The following is a 17,215-nucleotide window of genomic DNA, read 5'->3' as shown; positions in this document are numbered from 1 at the left end:
TGAGTAATGTGGCAGTTGAGGATATAATTAGTGTACATGGGGTGTTCAGTATTGTAAATGGAGATGGTGAAGAGCTTGTAGATTTGTGTGCTGAAAAAAGACTGGTGATTGGGAATACCTGGTTTAAAAAGAGAGATATACATAAGTAAGTTTTAGGGAGAATAAAAAGATGTTCTGGAAGGAGGTAAATAAAGTGCGTAAGACAAGGGAGCAAATGGGAACTTCAGTGAAGGGCGCAGATGGGGAGGTGATAACAAGTAGTGGTGATGTGAGAAGGAGATGGAGTGAGTATTGTGAAGGTTTGTTGAATGTGTTTGATGATAGAGTGGCAGATATAGGGTGTTTTGGTCGAGGTGGTGTGCAAAGTGCGAGGGTTAGGGAAAATGATTTGGTAAACAGAGAAGAGGTAGTAAAAGCTTTGCGGAAGATGAAAGCCGGCAAGGCAGCAGGTTTGGATGGTATTGCAGTGGAATTTATTAAAAAAGGGGGTGACTGTATTGTTGACTGGTTGGTAAGGTTATTTAATGTATGTATGACTCATGGTGAGGTGCCTGAGGATTGGCGGAATGCGTGCATAGTGCCATTGTACAAAGGCAAAGGGGATAAGAGTGAGTACTCAAATTACAGAGGTATAAGTTTGTTGAGTATTCCTGGCAAATTATATGGGAGGGTATTGATTGAGAGGGTGAAGGCATGTACAGAGCATCAGATTGGGGAAGAGCAGTGTGGTTTCAGAAGTGGTAGAGGATGTGTGGATCAGGTGTTTGCTTTGAGGAATGTATGTGAGAAATACTTAGAAAAGCAAATGGATTTGTATGTAGCATTTATGGATCTGGAGAAGGCATATGATAGAGTTGATAGAGATGCTGTGTGGAAGGTATTAAGAATATATGGTGTGAGAGGCAAGTTGTTAGAAGCAGTGAAAAGTTTTTATTGAGGATGTAAGGCATGTGTACGTGTAGGAAGAGAGGAAAGTGATTGGTTCTCAGTGAATGTAGGTTTGCGGCAGGGGTGTGTGATGTCTCCATGGTTGTTTAATTTGTTTATGGATGGGGTTGTTAGGGAGGTGAATGCAAGAGTTTTGGAAAGAGGGGCAAGTATGAAGTCTGTTGGGGATGAGAGAGCTTGGGAAGTGAGTCAGTTGTTGTTCGCTGATGATACAGCGCTGGTGGCTGATTCATGTGAGAAACTGCAGAAGCTGGTGACTGAGTTTGGTAAAGTGTGTGGAAGAAGAAAGTTAAGAGTAAATGTGAATAAGAGCAAGGTTATTAGGTACAGTAGGTTTGAGGGTCAAGTCAATTGGGAGGTTAGTTTGAATGGAGAAAAACTGGAAGAAGTGAAGTGTTTTAGATATCTGGGAGTGGATCTGGCAGCGGATGGAACCATGGAAGCGGAAGTGGATCATAGGGTGGGTGAGGGGGCAAAAATTCTGGGAGCCTTGAAGAATGTGTGGAAGTCGAGAACATTATCTCGGAAAGCAAAAATGGGTATGTTTGAAGGAATAGTGGTTCCAACAATGTTGTATGGTTGCGAGGCGTGGACTATGGATAGAGTTGTGCGCAGGAGGATGGATGTGCTGGAAATGAGATGTTTGAGGACAATGTGTGGTGTGAGGTGGTTTGATCGAGTAAGTAACGTAAGGGTAAGAGAGATGTGTGGAAATAAAAAGAGCGTGGTTGAGAGAGCAGAAGAGGGTGTTTTGAAATGGTTTGGTCACATGGAGAGAATGAGTGAGGAAAGATTGACCAAGAGGATATATGTGTCGGAGGTGGAGGGAACGAGGAGAAGAGGGAGACCAAATTGGAGGTGGAAAGATGGAGTGAAAAAGATTTTGTGTGATCGGGGCCTGAACATGCAGGAGGGTGAAAGGAGGGCAAGGAATAGAGTGAATTGGAGCGATGTGGTATACCGGGGTTGACGTGCTGTCAGTGGATTGAATCAAGGCATGTGAAGCGTCTGGGGTAAACCATGGAAAGCTGTGTAGGTATGTATATTTGCGTGTGTGGACGTATGTATATACATGTGTATGGGGGGGGGGGTTGGGCCATTTCTTTCGTCTGTTTCCTTGCGCTACCTCGCAAGCGCGGGAGACAGCGACAAAGCAAAAAAAAAAAAAAAAAATACATAAGTACACATATGTAAGTAGGAGAGATGGCCAGAGAGCATTATTAGATTACATGTTGATTGATAGGCACGTGAAAGAGAGACTTTTGGATGTTAATGTTTTGAGAGGGGCAACGGGAGGGATGTCTGAGCATTATCCTGTGGAGGCAAAGGTGAAGATTTGTAAAGATTTTCAGAAAAGAAGAGAGAATGTTGGGGTGAAGAGAGAAGTGAGAGTAAGTGAGCTTGGAAAGGAGACTTGTGTGAAGAAGCACCAGGAGAGATTGAGTGTAGAATGGAAAAAGGTGGGAGCAAATGATGTATGGGGAGTGGGGGAGGAATGGGATGTATTTAGGGAAGCAGTGATAGCTTTCGCAAAAGATGCCTGTGGCATGAGAAAGGTGGGAGTTGGGCTGATTAGAAAGGTAAGTGAGTGGTGGGATGAAGAAGTAAGATTATTAGTGAAAGAGAAGAGAGAGGCATTTGGACATGTTTTGCAGGGAAATAGTGCAAATGACTGGGAGATGTATAAGAGACCGAGGCAGGAGGTGAAGAGAAAGGTGCAAGTGGTGAAAAGGAGGGCAAATGAGAATTGGGGTGAGAGAGTATCATTAGATTTTAGGGAGAATAAGGCATTTTGGAAGGAGGTAAATAAAGTGCGTAAGACAGGAGAGCAAAGGGGATCATCAGTGAAGGGGGCAAATGGGGAGGTAACGACAAGTAGTGGTGAAGTGAGAAGGAGGTACAGTGAGTGTTTTGAAGGTTTGTTGAATGTGTTTGATGATAGTGTGGCAGATATAGGGTGTTTTGGTCAAGGTGGTGTGTGAAGTGAGAGGGTCAGGGAGATTGGTTCGGTAAACAGAGAAGGGGTAGTGAAAGCTTTGCGGAAGATGAAAGCCTGCAAGGCGGCGGGTTTGGATGGTATTGCAGTGGAATTTATCAGAAAAAGGGGTGACTGTTGTTGACTGGTTGGTGGGGATATTCACTGTATGTATGGTGCATGAAGTGCCTGAGGATTGGCGGAATGCATGCATAGTGCCATTGTACAAAGGCAAAGGGATTAAAGGTGAGTGTTCAAATTACAGAGGTATATGGGAGGGTATTGATTGAAAGGGTGAAGGCTTGTACAGAGCATCAGATTGGGGAAGAGCAGTGTAGTTTCAGAAGTGGTTGAGGATGTGTGGATCAGGCGTTTGCTTTGAAGAATGTATGTGAGAAATACTTAGAAAAACAAATGGATTTGTATGTGACATTTATGGATCTGGAGAAGGCTTATGATAAAGTTGATAGAGACACTTTGTGGAAGGTATTAAGAGTATATGGTGTGGGAGGTAAGTTGCTAGAAGCAGTGAAAAGTTTTTATCAAGAATGTAAGGCATGTGTACGAGTAGGAAGAGAGGAAAGTGATTGGTTCCCGGTGAATGTCAGTTTGCGGCATGGGTGCGTGATGTCTCCATGGTTGTTTGATTTGTTTATGGATGGGATTGTTAGGAAGGTGAATGCAAAAGGTTTGGAGAGTGGGGCAAGTATGCAGTCTGCTGTCAATGAGACGGCTTGGGAAGTTATATATATATTTATTTATTTATTTTGCTTTGTCGCTGTCTCCCGTGTTAGCGAGGTAGCGCAAGGAAACAGAAGAAAGAATGGCCCAACCCACCCACATACACATGTATATACATATGCATCCACACATGCAAATATACATACCTATACATCTCAATGTATACATTAATATATACACATACAGACATATACATATATACACATGTACATAATTCATACTGTCTGCCTTTACTTATTCCCATCGCCACCTCGCCACACATGTAATAACAACCCCCTCCCCCCTCATGTGTGCGAGGTAGCACTAGGAAAAGACAACAAAGGCCCCATTCATTCACACTCAGTCTCTAGCTGTCATGTAATAATGCACCGAAACCACAGCTCCCTTTCCACATCCAGGCCCCACAGAACTTTCCATGGTTTACCCCAGATGCTTCACATGCCCTGGTTCAATCCATTGACAGCACGTCGACCCCGGTATACCACATCGTTCCAATTCACTCTATTCCTTGCACGCCTTTCACCCTCCTGCATGTTCAGGCCCCGATCACTCAAAATCTTTTTCACTCCATCTTTCCACCTCCAATTTGGTCTCCCACTTCTCCTCATTCCCTCCATCTCTGACACATATATCCTCTTTCTCAATCTTTCCTCACTCATTCTCTCCATGTGACCAAACCATTTCAACACACCCTCTTCTGCTCTCTCAACCACACTCTTTTTATTCCCACACATCTCTCTTACTCTTACATTACTTACTCGATCAAACTACCTCACACCACATATTGTCCTCAAACATCTCATTTCCAGCACATCCACCCTCCTGCACACAACTCTATCCATAGCCCACGCCTCGCAATCATACAACATTGTTGGAACCACTATTCCTTCAAACATACCCATTATTGCTTTGGGAAGTTATTGGCTTGGGAAGTTAGTCAGTTGTTTACTGATGATACAATGCTGATGGCTGATTCGGGTGAGAAACTGCCTGAAGCTGGTGACTGAGTTTGGTAAAGTGTGTGAAAGAAGAAAGCTGAAAGTAAATGTGAATAAGAGCAAGGTTATTAGGTACAGTAGGGTTGAGGGACAAGTCAACTGGGAGGTAAGTTTGAATGGAGAAAAACTGGAGGAAGTGAAGTGTTGTAGATTCTGGGAGTGGATTTGGCAGTGGATGGAACCATGGAAGCAGAATTGAGTCACAAGGTGGGGAAGGGGGCGAAGGTTCTGGGAGCGTTGAAGAATGTGTGGAAGGCAAGAACGTTATCTCGGGGAGCAAAAATGGGTACGTTGGAAGGAATAGTGGTTCCAACAATGATATATGGTTGTGAGGTGTGGGATATAGAGAGGGTTGTGCAGAGGAGGGCGAATGTGCTGGAAATGAGATGTTTGAGGACAATTTGTGGTGTGAGGTGGTTTGATTAAGTAATGAAAGGGTAAAAGATATGTGTGTTAATAAAAAGAGTGTGGTTGAGAGAGCAGGAGAGAGTGTATTGAAATGGTTTGGTCACATGGAGAGAATGAGTGAGGAAAGATTGAGAAAGAGGATATATGTGTCAGAGGTGGAGGGAACGAGGAGAAGTGGGAGACCAAATTGGAAGTGGAAGGATGATGTGAAAAAGATTTTGAGCGATCGGGGCCTGAACTTGCAGGAGGGTGAAAGGAGTGCAAGGAATAGAGTGAATTGGAACGATGTGTTATACTGGGGTTGACGTGCTGTCAGTGGATTAAACCAGGGCATGTGAAGCGTCTGGGGTAAATCATGGAAAGTTTTGTGGGGCCTGGATGTGGAAAGGGAGCTGTGGTTTCAGTGCCTTTCACATGACAGCTAGAGACTGAGTGTGAACGAATGTGGCTCTCTCTCTCTCTCTCTCTCTCTCTCTCTCTCTCTCTCTCTCTCTCTCTCTCTCTCTCTCTCTCTCTTTTTAGCACTACCTCATGGGGGTGAGGGGGGATGCTATTTCATGAGTGGTGGGGTGGCAACGGGAATAAGTAAAGGCAGCATGTATGAATATGTATATGTGTATGTCTTTGTATTTATATGTATGGATAATTTGAAATGTATGTGCATGTGTGAGCACATATGTATATACGTGTGTATGTGGAGGGGTTGGGCCATTCTTTCGTCTTTTTTCCTGGGCTACCTTGCTGACACGGGAGACAGCGACATAGTGTAATAAACAGAACAGACAAACAAACAGGTGCAAGTCTGAGGCACACTGCTTCAGTTCCCAGGGATGGACTCCATCTGCTTGTGTCCAGAGAGAGAAGGGCATTTCTGACAGTTCAGAGAGAGATTATGAAATAGGGCATAGGAGTAGTAAAAGGGCAAAGGAATGTTAGAGTAATCCAAGGTAGAGTTAAAGGAGAAACAAGAACCAGAGAGAGTTGCTTGCTTTATGAGAGAGACAGCTATAGTACTGTCGTAACAGAAAATGAAGGAAAGTAAGAGTTCACAGAAGTTGTTAGCGATGCTCTTATCTAAAGGTCAGAAAGACTAATCGGTGGATGAAAATGTAAGGTTATCTCACTTTCTTCGAATAAAGGAAGATTAATGTACTTGCAGTGATCACGGGCACTGATAGATGCTGAGTGGGAGTTGGAGGAAGGAGAGTTTTTCAAGCCAGTTATGCCTGATCCTTTGCCAGAATGGCCTTAGTAGGAATGTTTGAATATTGGATTGGAGAAAGAGGTTGTCTTGGAGGAAGAGGATAAATTTCATACACTATGAAATTAAGTGAAACTTGTTGAAAAAATGTAAAGTACATTATTCCTAAAGCATGAGAGTGATGGATGAATAGAACGGAATGAATGAGGAAAAGGGTAATGTAGACAGCATACACAGGTTTAAGAAGCTATATGTTACGAATGATGGATGAATAGAATGGAATGAATGAGGACAAGGGTAATGTAGACAGCATACACAGGTTTAAGAAGCTATATGTTACTAGAGAATGTTGAAGACATAGGGCCCCTACAAGTGCAAACCTCATTCCTCCTCCACCAAAGATAAGTAATTACATACGTTGTGTATGTGAGAAAGACGTGGGATCTGATTTTCCTTAACCTGTCTCTAGAGTTCCATCCTAGGATAATAGTTAAGGAGACCAACTGTCTGCCAGCAAATATTAGAATAACATTATGTTCAAAGATAAGGATTTTTTTCACCAAGCAGTTCACATAAGACCCAGACAAGAATATGCTTTTAAATTTGGTCTCCACACTTACAGAAGAACAAAAAGTTTAAACAAGATGCGGGGGGAACATCAAAGATGTTACCAGAATTAAGAGAGCTGAGTATCGGGGAAAGTCTTCTGTAAATTTGTCCACTTTGGAAGAGAGAAAAGTGAGAAATGATTTGGCCTCAATCTTTTAGTTATTATAACAGACAGGTGAATAGTTCTTCAAGTATTTAGGGCTAAAACAACAAGAGGACATTGCATGAAATTAAGTAAGAAACTTTTTAAAAAAGATGTGAGGAAGTGCTCTTATAGTCTAAGAGTGGTGGATATATCTATCTGTATGAATGGAATGAAATGATTGGTGAATACAGTTAGTATTTTGAAATTATAAAAATTTGTTACCGAGAATGTACACCTCCCTCCCTGTATAGTCCAGATAGGTAATTATTTACATGTGAAAAAGATTATCAGTGCACATTGTGTTAGAGTGATGACATGGTCCAACAGATACTGAAAAATTTGTGTCTGACCTGCTACATGTTGGTAAACCTGATGTCAGGAAGGTGCTATATCAGCTACTAGTGATACATCCTGTCAGATATTTAGGAAATGTTATATTTTTATATGAATGATATGTAATATACATGTATATGCGTTGAAATGTTGTCTCTAGCATCTGTTTTGGTATGTTGTTGAATCCACCGTGCTGCTGGTTTTCGGTAAATACCAAGCTGCTGTGCAATATCAAAATGCTCTGCATGTTGCCTATGGGGTTTCCATCATGACTGGCATGACCATGACACTGGTGGTCGACAGTGATTATGTTAACTGAAATGCCACCCTTTGGCATGTTCCATGAGTAAAGTAATGAAACTGTAAACCTTATCTCAGGTTTTGCAACATTCACTGTATGGTTTATACCTGACAGACTAACCACAGCCAGCCATCCCAACCCTCCCACAACATCAGGAACTCATCAGATCATTATGGAAGGCATTAAACCCATTGAACACTGATACTTTTTGACCCAGTGTACATACATCATCTCAAAAAAGTCAGGTGTAGCACTGATTAATTTCTACACCATCTTTCTCGTTCTTTCTCTCACACCCAAGATGCTTTGATTGAGACATATTTTGCCCAACTCATGTCAGTCATTTCTAAAAACTTGCAAGTCAGTTACATTAAATAGCTTTACTGGTGGTGTCATATTTGTAATTTGACAGATGAGAGCCACACTAATCAGATTTTCTTCCTGCTCAATGCTGATATATTATTTCAGCATGGACTGACTCATAAATATAGGACTGAAATGGTAGAGCTGAAGAAGATTGATTAATATACTCAAGGGATACAGATCAACTTCTGTAAATCAATATAGCACTGCCAGTTTGTCGTGTTTAGTGTAACCTTTGCCTTGTCAGTTAGAACTTTATGCTTTATGTTAAGCCTATGATAGATAACTAATATTTGATCACCAATATTGATGTACTTTAATTACATATAATTCATATCTCTTTCAGAAAAAAAGATTCATGGTAAAAAGTGATTTTCAGAGTAATCTTTATTTTGTAGGTTCAGCAACTGCAAGTACAACTGCTATCTGCAGGAAGTGGTGGTGGAAGATTGGCATCATCATCAGATGATGAAGTAAGTGTCTAATAAAAGTAGTGTGGCTTGGTCAGGGGAGGAACTATGTGATAGGAAGTTAGTTGAATTATTGGCTATTCTAATCTTTTCTATTCTAATGCCTGTTCCCTCTAGGAACTCCCATTAAGGGAGTGGCTACAGCAGAAGTCACCTACCCCTATCCTTCCATGCCTCCCTCGCATGCATTATTTGGGTTCGTAGTGTCTGTCAAAACAAAAGAAAAATCAGTTTGTTTCCTGTCACGAACTGAATTTAGTGAGGATGACGCTAAGCCATTCATATGATATGATGAGATGAGTTTGGCTCAGCCTTTTCATCAGTGTAGCTTATTTATGACTAAATATGCTGTAACATTCCATGCATATCTGAGCACTAATGTAATTTTTTATTTTTTGTAATGACCAGGTATTTTTACTAGTTCTTCTTTTCATGGTTGGTAGATGTTTCAAGTCCACATCCAGTATGAATACAGTGGTTCTTCATTTAGTATTCTGAATATATCCAAAACACTGTCTCTCACTGTCAGCAAGATGGATCTTTCTTTGTTACCTGTATAATTACTTTAACATCAGTAAGTGTTTTCTATTAGTCTCAGACACTCTATTCCCCACTGAGTTTGGAATGTGCAGTTTTTATGAGTTGCTTGTAGAATTAGTCATCAGCAAGCGCCTTGGCCTTGTCATTGTTACCACATTAGGTTACAGGTCTTAGATCTATACATGGGGTCATCCTGTTGAACTTAAGCAGTCAGCTCATTTATGCTAACTGTGTAAAGCTATTGAACTGGGTGTACTCTTGTATGAAGAAAGATAACAAGACATTTGAGCCAACTTTGAATTGTGCAAACCTTCCCCCTGACACACACACACACACACGCACACACACACACACACACACTGACTTACTTATTTGACTTACTTACTTCTGTTGAGAAGACCTCTAATCTTGTTGAACAGTGTTATTGACCTGCTTGATGGTATGGACTTTTAGCTAAATGTTTGCAGGTGATGCAAGAGTCATGAGGGAAGTGAAAAGTGAGGAAGATTGCATTAGCTTACAAGGGAATGTAAACAGACCCCAAAGTTGGTCTGATACATGGTTGGTGAAATTCATCCCAATCAAATTTTGAAATAATGAGGATAGGATAAGTGAAAGGAGGTCTCAGAATGATTATTATCTAGTTGGAAATATGTTTCAGGATTCTGAGCATAAAGACTGGAGAGTTGACATTGTCTCTAACCTATTGCCAAAGTACCATAAAAGGAGAATAGTTAAGGGGACTGTCTGCTGGCAAATATCAGGATGGCTTTCAAGTATATGAATAAGGAAATATTTAGCACACTGTTCATATCCTACATAAGGGCCAAACTAGAATATTCTTTTCAAGTTTGGTTACTGCACCTAAGGAAGTACAAAGAGCTAATAGACAAGGTCCAGAGGAAGGCACCAGAGGTGGTACCAGAACTAAGGGAGCTAAGTTACAGAGTAAAGGGTAAAGGACTTAGATTTACTACTCTAGAGAGAAAAGAGTAAGGGGCAACCTGACGACAGCCTTCATGGTTTTGAAACAGAACGATGACATGGACATTGAACAGTTCTTTATGAGATGTAAGTCTAGAGTAGCCAGAGGACAGAACATGAAATTGATTAAGAAACTTTTTAATAGTGATTTAACGAAGTGCTTTCATAGTATAAGATTGGTGGACAGGTGGAATAGAATGACTAAGGACATGGTTAATGAAGAAAGCATGCATGAATTTGGATGTGTGATAGAAGAGAACATTCAAGAGATGGGCCCCATGAGTGTAATACTGACTCCCTTTACAAAACAGTTTGAGAATCACAAATACCATGTCTGCGGAGACATTTTTGGCCCCATGTACTCTCATAGACAATACATGGCTTAGGTTTGCTTTGGATACAACCATATGATACTCTCAGGATGAACTCAAAGTACATCTGATCTTTGAGATTGGTCTTGCTGACAGTGTTAGCACCAGCAACCTGCTTCACTGTGCCTCAGGCTAAATTGAGGGAAGGTTGTTCTCTTCTCTTTCTAGCTGCCATTTCAGTTCTGATTGCTGTATTTCATTAACCTGTGCTTCAAGATGGTTGGCTCTTACCTTTATCTTTCTAAGGAGAAGGAAGCCTGAAGCCTCACCTGGAAGTAATAAAAAGTGGGTTCACATGAGATTTCAAGGAACAGTGGGTGCTCAGAACACATGGTCAGGAGGCTCTATCCTGCACCACCTCATCATTGTCTTGCTTATTCAGAAGATCAAAACCCTAAGGACCCAAAACACATACCTAGAATACTTTAGGAACCTTGCCAATTCCATGCCCAGATGTCTGCAGATTGTAATTTAGCCCAAAAGAGAGATGATGGTGTACTATAATGTAATTGTGACTTCACGTTTGAAAATGTATGGGATGGTGGACAAGTTTTTTGTGGACATTGAAGGTAATTATAGATACTTGCCCTGATATCTTTACAGAGTATGGAGATTTACATGGATTGTGAATTGGAGGTTTTGTTTCACTGCTTTGTGCAATCCATGAATAAAAATTAGAGCAATTAAGATAAATGTTTATCTATTTATTATACTTGATCTTGTTTCCCATGTTAGCGAGGTAGTGCCAGGAAACAGACAAAGAATGGCCCATTCACTCATACACACACATATATATACATAAACGGCCATACATGCACATATATATACTCATAAAGAGAGATATATACACATTTATATATTCATACCTGCTTCCCTTCATCCATTCCTGTCACTACCCCACCACACAGGCAATAGCATCACTACCTCCCGCTTCTTTGAGGTAGTGCCAGGAAAACAGACAATAAGGCCACATTCATTCACCCTCATTGTCTAGCTGTCATGTGTAATATACCGAAAGCACAGATCTCTATCCACATCCAGGCCCCACAGACCTTTCCATGGTTTACCCCAGATGCTTCACATGCCCTGGTTCAGTCCTTTGACGGCACATCAACCCCAGTATACCACATCATTCCATTCACTCTATTCCTTGCACGTTTCTCACCCTCCTGTATGTTCAGACCCCGATCGCTCAAAATCTTTTTCACCTCATCCTTCCACCCCCAAGTTGGTCTCCCACTTCTCCTTGTTCCCTTCACCTCTGACACATACATCCTCCTCTTTGTCAATCTTTCCTCACTCATTCTCTCCATATGTCCAAACCATTTCAATACACCCTCCTCTGCTCTCTCAACCAGTCTTTATATTTCCACATCTTTCTTACCCTTTCATTACTTACTCAATCAAACCACCTCACATGATATATTGTCCTCAAACATCTCATTTCCAGCTCATCCACCCTCCTTCTTGTGACCCTCCCTATAGCCCATGCCTCGCAACAATATAACATTGTTGGAACTACTGTCCTACTTTTGCTCTCTAAGATAACATTCTCTCCTAATACACATTCTTTATCACTCCCTGAACCTTTACCCCCTCCCCCACCCTGTGACTCAGTTCTGCTTCTATGGTTCCATCTGCTGCTAAGTCCACTCTCCATTCAAACTTACATCCCAGTTAACTTGACCCTCATCTCTACTGAACATTATAACCTTGCTCTTATTCACATTTACTCTCTACTTTCTCCTTTCACACACTTTTCCAAGCTCAGTCACCTCATCATCTCTGAGGAATGGGAGAAAGAATTCTACCTCCATATTCCCCATGTTTCATAGAAGGCGACAAAAGTGGGTGGGAGCATGAGACTGGAAACCATCCCCTTATATTTCAATTACTTGAATCTCTCTTTCTTTTCCTGTTGAGCCTTTTTATGCCATCACCTGCATTAGCTAGGTAGCGCAAGGAAACATGAAAGAATGGCCCAACCCACCCACATACCCTTGTATATACATAAACGTCTACATGCATGTATACATACCTGTACATTTCAATGTTTTATATTTATTTATTTATTTTGCTTTGTCGCTGTCTCCCGCGTTTGCGAGGTAGCACAAGGAAACAGACGAAAGTATGGCCCAACCAACCCACATACCTCTGTATATACATACACATCCACACACGCAAATATACATACCTATACATCTCAATGTATACATATATATATACTCACACAGACATATACATATATACACATGTACATAATTCATACTGTCTGCCCCCACTCATTCCCATCGCCACCCTGCCACACACGGAATAACAACCCCCTCCCCCTCGTGTGTGAGGTAGCGCTAGGAAAAGACAACAAAAGCCCCATTCGTTCACAGTCAGTCTCTAGCTGTCATGTAATAATGCACTGAAACCACAGCTCCCTTTCCGCATCCAGGCCCCACAGAACTTTCCATGGTTTACCCCAGACGCTTCACATACCCTGATTCAATCCATTGACAGCACGTCGACCCCGGTATACCACATCGATCCAATTCACTCTATTCCTTGCACGCCTTTCACTCTCCTGCATGCTCAGGCCCTGATCACTCAAAATCTTTTTCACTCCATCTTTCCACCTCCAATTTGGTCTCCCACTTCTCCTCGTTCCCTCCACATCTGTCACATATATCCTCTTGGTCAATCTTTCCTCACTCATTCTCTCCATGTGACCAAACCATTTCAAAACACCCTCTTCTGCTCTCTTAACCACACTCTTTTTATTACCACACATCTCTCTTACCCTAATATTACTTACTCGAACAAACCACCTCACACCACATACTGTCCTCAAACATTTCATTTCCAGCACATCCACCCTCCTGCACACAACTCTATCCATAGCCCACGCCTCGCAACCATACAACGTTGTTGGAACCACTATTCCTTCAAACATACCCATTTTTGCTTTCTGAGATAATGTTCTCGACTTCCACACATTCTTCAAGGCTCCCAGAACTTTCGCCCCCTCCCCCACCCTATGATTCACTTCTGCTTCCATGGTTCCATCCACTGCCAAATTCACTCCCAGATATCTAAAACACTTCACTTCCTCTAGTTTTTCTCCATTCAAACTTACCTCCCAATTGACTTGACCCTCAACCCTACTGTACCTAATAACCTTACTCTCATTCACATTTACTCTCAACTTTCTTCTTTCACACATTTTACCAAACTCAGTCACCAGCTTCTGCAGTTTCTCACATGAATCAGCCACCAGCACTGTATCATCAGTGAACACTGACTCACTTCCCAAGCTCTCTCATCCAGAACAGACTGCATACTTGCTCCTCTTTCCAAAACTCTTGCATTCACTTCCCTAACAACCCCCTCCATAAACAGATTAAATAACCATGGAGACATCACACACCCCTGCCGTAAACCTACATTCACTGAGAACCAATCACTTTACTCTCTTCCTACACGTACACATGCCTTACATCCTCGATAAAAACTTTTCACTGCTTCTAACAACTTGCCTCCCACACCGCCTCCCACACCATACATTCTTAATACCTTCCACAGAGCATCTCTATCAACTCTATCATATGCCTTCTCCAGTATGTACACATTTCAATGTATACATACAAAAACATACACAGACATATACAGATATACACATGTACATAATCATACCTGCTGCCTTCATCCATTCCCGTTGCCACCCCACTGTCATGTGTAGTGCACCGAAATCACAGCTCCCTTTCCACATCCAGGCCCCACAGACCTTTCCATGGTTTACCTCAGACGCTTCACATGCCCTGCTTCAATCCATTGACAGCACGTCCACCCTGGTATACCACATCGTTCCAGTTCACTCTATTCCTTGCACGCCTTTCACCCTCCCGCATGTTCAGGCCCTGATTACTCAAAATCTTTATCACTCCATCCTTCCACTTCCAATTTGGCTTCCCACTTCTCTTCGTTCCCTCCACCTTTGACATATATATCCTCTCTGTCAATCTTTCCTCACTCTTTTTCTCTGTGTAACCAAACCATTTCAGCACACCCTCTTCTGCTCTCTCAACCACACTCTTTTTATTTCCACACATCTCTCTTACCCCTTCATTACTTACCCAATCAAACAACCTCACACCAAATATTGTCCTCAAACATTTCATTTCTAACGCATCCACCCTCCTCCGCATAACTCTATCTATAGCCCACGCCTCACAACCATATAACATTGTTGGAACCACTATTCCTTCAAACATACCCATTTTTGCTTTCCGAGGCAATGTTCTCGCCTTCCACACATTCTTCAGTGCTCCCAGAACCTTTGCCCCCTCCCCCACCCTGTGACTCACTTCCACTTCCATGGCTCCATCCGCTGCTAAATCCACTCCCAGATATCTAAAACACTTCACTTCCTTCATTTTTTCTCCATTCAGACTTACCTCCCAACTTGTTCCTGAACCCTACTGTACCTAATAACCTTGCTCTTATTCACATTTACTCTCAACTTTCTTCTTTCACATACTGTGGTTTTTTATATTTTTATTTTGCTTTGTCGCTGTCTCCCGCATTAGCGAGGTAGCGCAAGGAAACAGACGAAAGAATGGCCCAACCCACCCACTTACACATGTATATACATACACATCCACACACGCAAATATACATTCTAGGTAGCGCAGGGAAACAGAGGAAAGAATGGCCCAACCCACCCACGTACACATGTATATACATACACATCCACACACGCAAATATACATTCCTATACATCTCAAAGTATACATATATATACACATACAGACATATACATATATACACACGTACATAATTCATACTGTCTGCCCTTATTCATTCCCATCGTCACCCCGCCACACATGAAATAACAACCCCTCCCCCCACGTGTGCGAGGTAGCGCTAGGAAAAGACAACGAAGGCCACATGCATTCACACTCAGTCTCTAGCTGTCATGTATAATGCACTGAAACCACAGCTCCCTTTCCACATCCAGGCCCCACAGAACTTTCCATGGTTTACCCCAGACACTTCACATGCCCTGGTTCAATCCATTGACAGCACGTCGACCCCGGTATACCACATCATTCCAATTCACTCTATTCCTTGCATGCCTTTCACCCTCCTGCATGTTCAGGCCCCGATCACTCAAAATCTTTTTCACTCCATCTTTCCACCTCCAATTTGGTCTCCCACTTCTCATCATTCCCTCCACCTCTGACACATATATCCTCTTGGTCAATCTTTTCTCACTCATTCTCTCCATGTGACCAAACCATTTCAAAACACCCTCTTCTGCTCTCTCAACCACACTCTTTTTATTGCCACACATCTCTCTTACCCTGTTATTACTTTCTTGATCAAACTACCTCACACCACATATTGTCCTCAAACATCTCATGTTTGGTAGTTGGCTTATATCATTTCCTGTGGGACATCCAAAAGGAGTTCCTCTTTGTCTGACATACTTTCATTGCAACTGATACATGTTTTCTGTCAGATATTCTTTGATCCATATTCCTATTTTCCCATTGATATATTTTTTCAACTTCATTGAGAAGCACTTCATGTTTTGTCAAATGGTATTGCAAAATCTAGGAAAACATTGTCCATTGTTTTCCTTCTCAGTAGCAGTTCATATACGTCATTATAGTGAGCTAATGGTTGTGTCTGCATGTTTTTGCTTGGTATGAAACGTCCTGTACTAGACTTTACATATTTTTTTAAATCAGATGCTCTGTTTTGCATTCCTTTATTACTGCTTCAAAGCCTTTAATTAAATGTGATGTTAGGCTGTCAGATCTCAACGTGCAGGGAAAGAAGCAGGTATCAAAATGGTCCACCCTGGAGTTGCTGATGGCCACACAATCATCATGTGACGCAGCAGCTCGCCAAGTATTGTGTGGTGTAGTTAGTGGTGTGGGCTCACAAGGCAGCCGGCTCTTGAGAGCATAAACCAAAGTGATAACTATAGAAGAGGGAAATTGAACTAACATTGGGGCATAGGACAAGGGGGTCAAATTTGAAAGTTAGCCTGGGACAGTTTACAAGTTGAATTGCTTTCGACTCAGCTTTCAGGTATGAATGCAGAGCTAGAACCACCCCAAATGTGAGAGCAGTACTCCATACAAGGATGAATCAGTCTCTTTCATAAATGGCAGCAACTGTTCAGAAGAGAAGCTTTGACATCTAAACAGGACACACAGTTTTTTAGAAGCAGACTTAGCTATTCTTGTAATATGGGGTTTCCAAGAAAGTGAATGTTACAATAATGCCAAGTATGTTCATCGAGTCATGAGGTGGAATTACAGAACCGTCAAAGGAGAGCTAAGGGTTGTGAGTTTTTGATAGAGAGATGGGTAGAAACTGGGTCTTGTAGGCATTAAACTTTACAAGATTTTATCTACCCCACATAGATAATATGTCCAAGTCTGAGTTTATTGAGGAGGCTGTGTCAAGATGAGATGCACATTAAGTGAGAGAAGAGGGAGCAGAATTCAAGGATGTGGATGAATGCAGTGTTGAGTTGTCAGCGTATGAGAGCATTGGATTATTTGTGGAGGAGAGGAAATCATTGAAAGAAAGGAGAAAAAGTGTAAGGGACAGGACAATGTTTAGAGGTCCTGGGGTTATACAGAACGAATGATCATATTCACAGCTAGGTGCTACCTTGCTAATGCGGGAAATAGCAAACAAGTATGATAAAAAATAGGCAATCCTCAGTGAGATTTGTGGGAGAGTGGTATCGACCTCAGAACAGCTGATTAGGGAGATGTGGTTTCAGGTGAGGAAGAGAGTGAATGGACTTGGTGTTTGTTT

The 17,215-nt window shown here is 41.8% G+C and overlaps 1 protein-coding gene across 1 annotated transcript in view; it reads left to right on the top strand.

Moving 5' to 3' along the window:
• Window positions 1-17,215, top strand: part of LOC139766183 (chromosome-associated kinesin KIF4-like) — a 296,752-nt gene that overhangs the window by 27,461 nt on the left and 252,076 nt on the right. The window contains exon 9 of the mRNA XM_071694453.1: window positions 8,421-8,495. Within this exon, the coding sequence (XP_071550554.1) occupies window positions 8,421-8,495 (75 nt within the window). The remainder of the gene's footprint in view (window positions 1-8,420; window positions 8,496-17,215) is intronic.

Source organism: Panulirus ornatus, chromosome 57 (assembly GCF_036320965.1).
Source record: "Panulirus ornatus isolate Po-2019 chromosome 57, ASM3632096v1, whole genome shotgun sequence".
Lineage (NCBI taxonomy): Eukaryota > Metazoa > Arthropoda > Malacostraca > Decapoda > Palinuridae > Panulirus > Panulirus ornatus.
The sequence above is the reverse complement of the archived record's forward strand: the minus strand, read 5'-3'. Positions and strand labels throughout refer to the sequence as shown.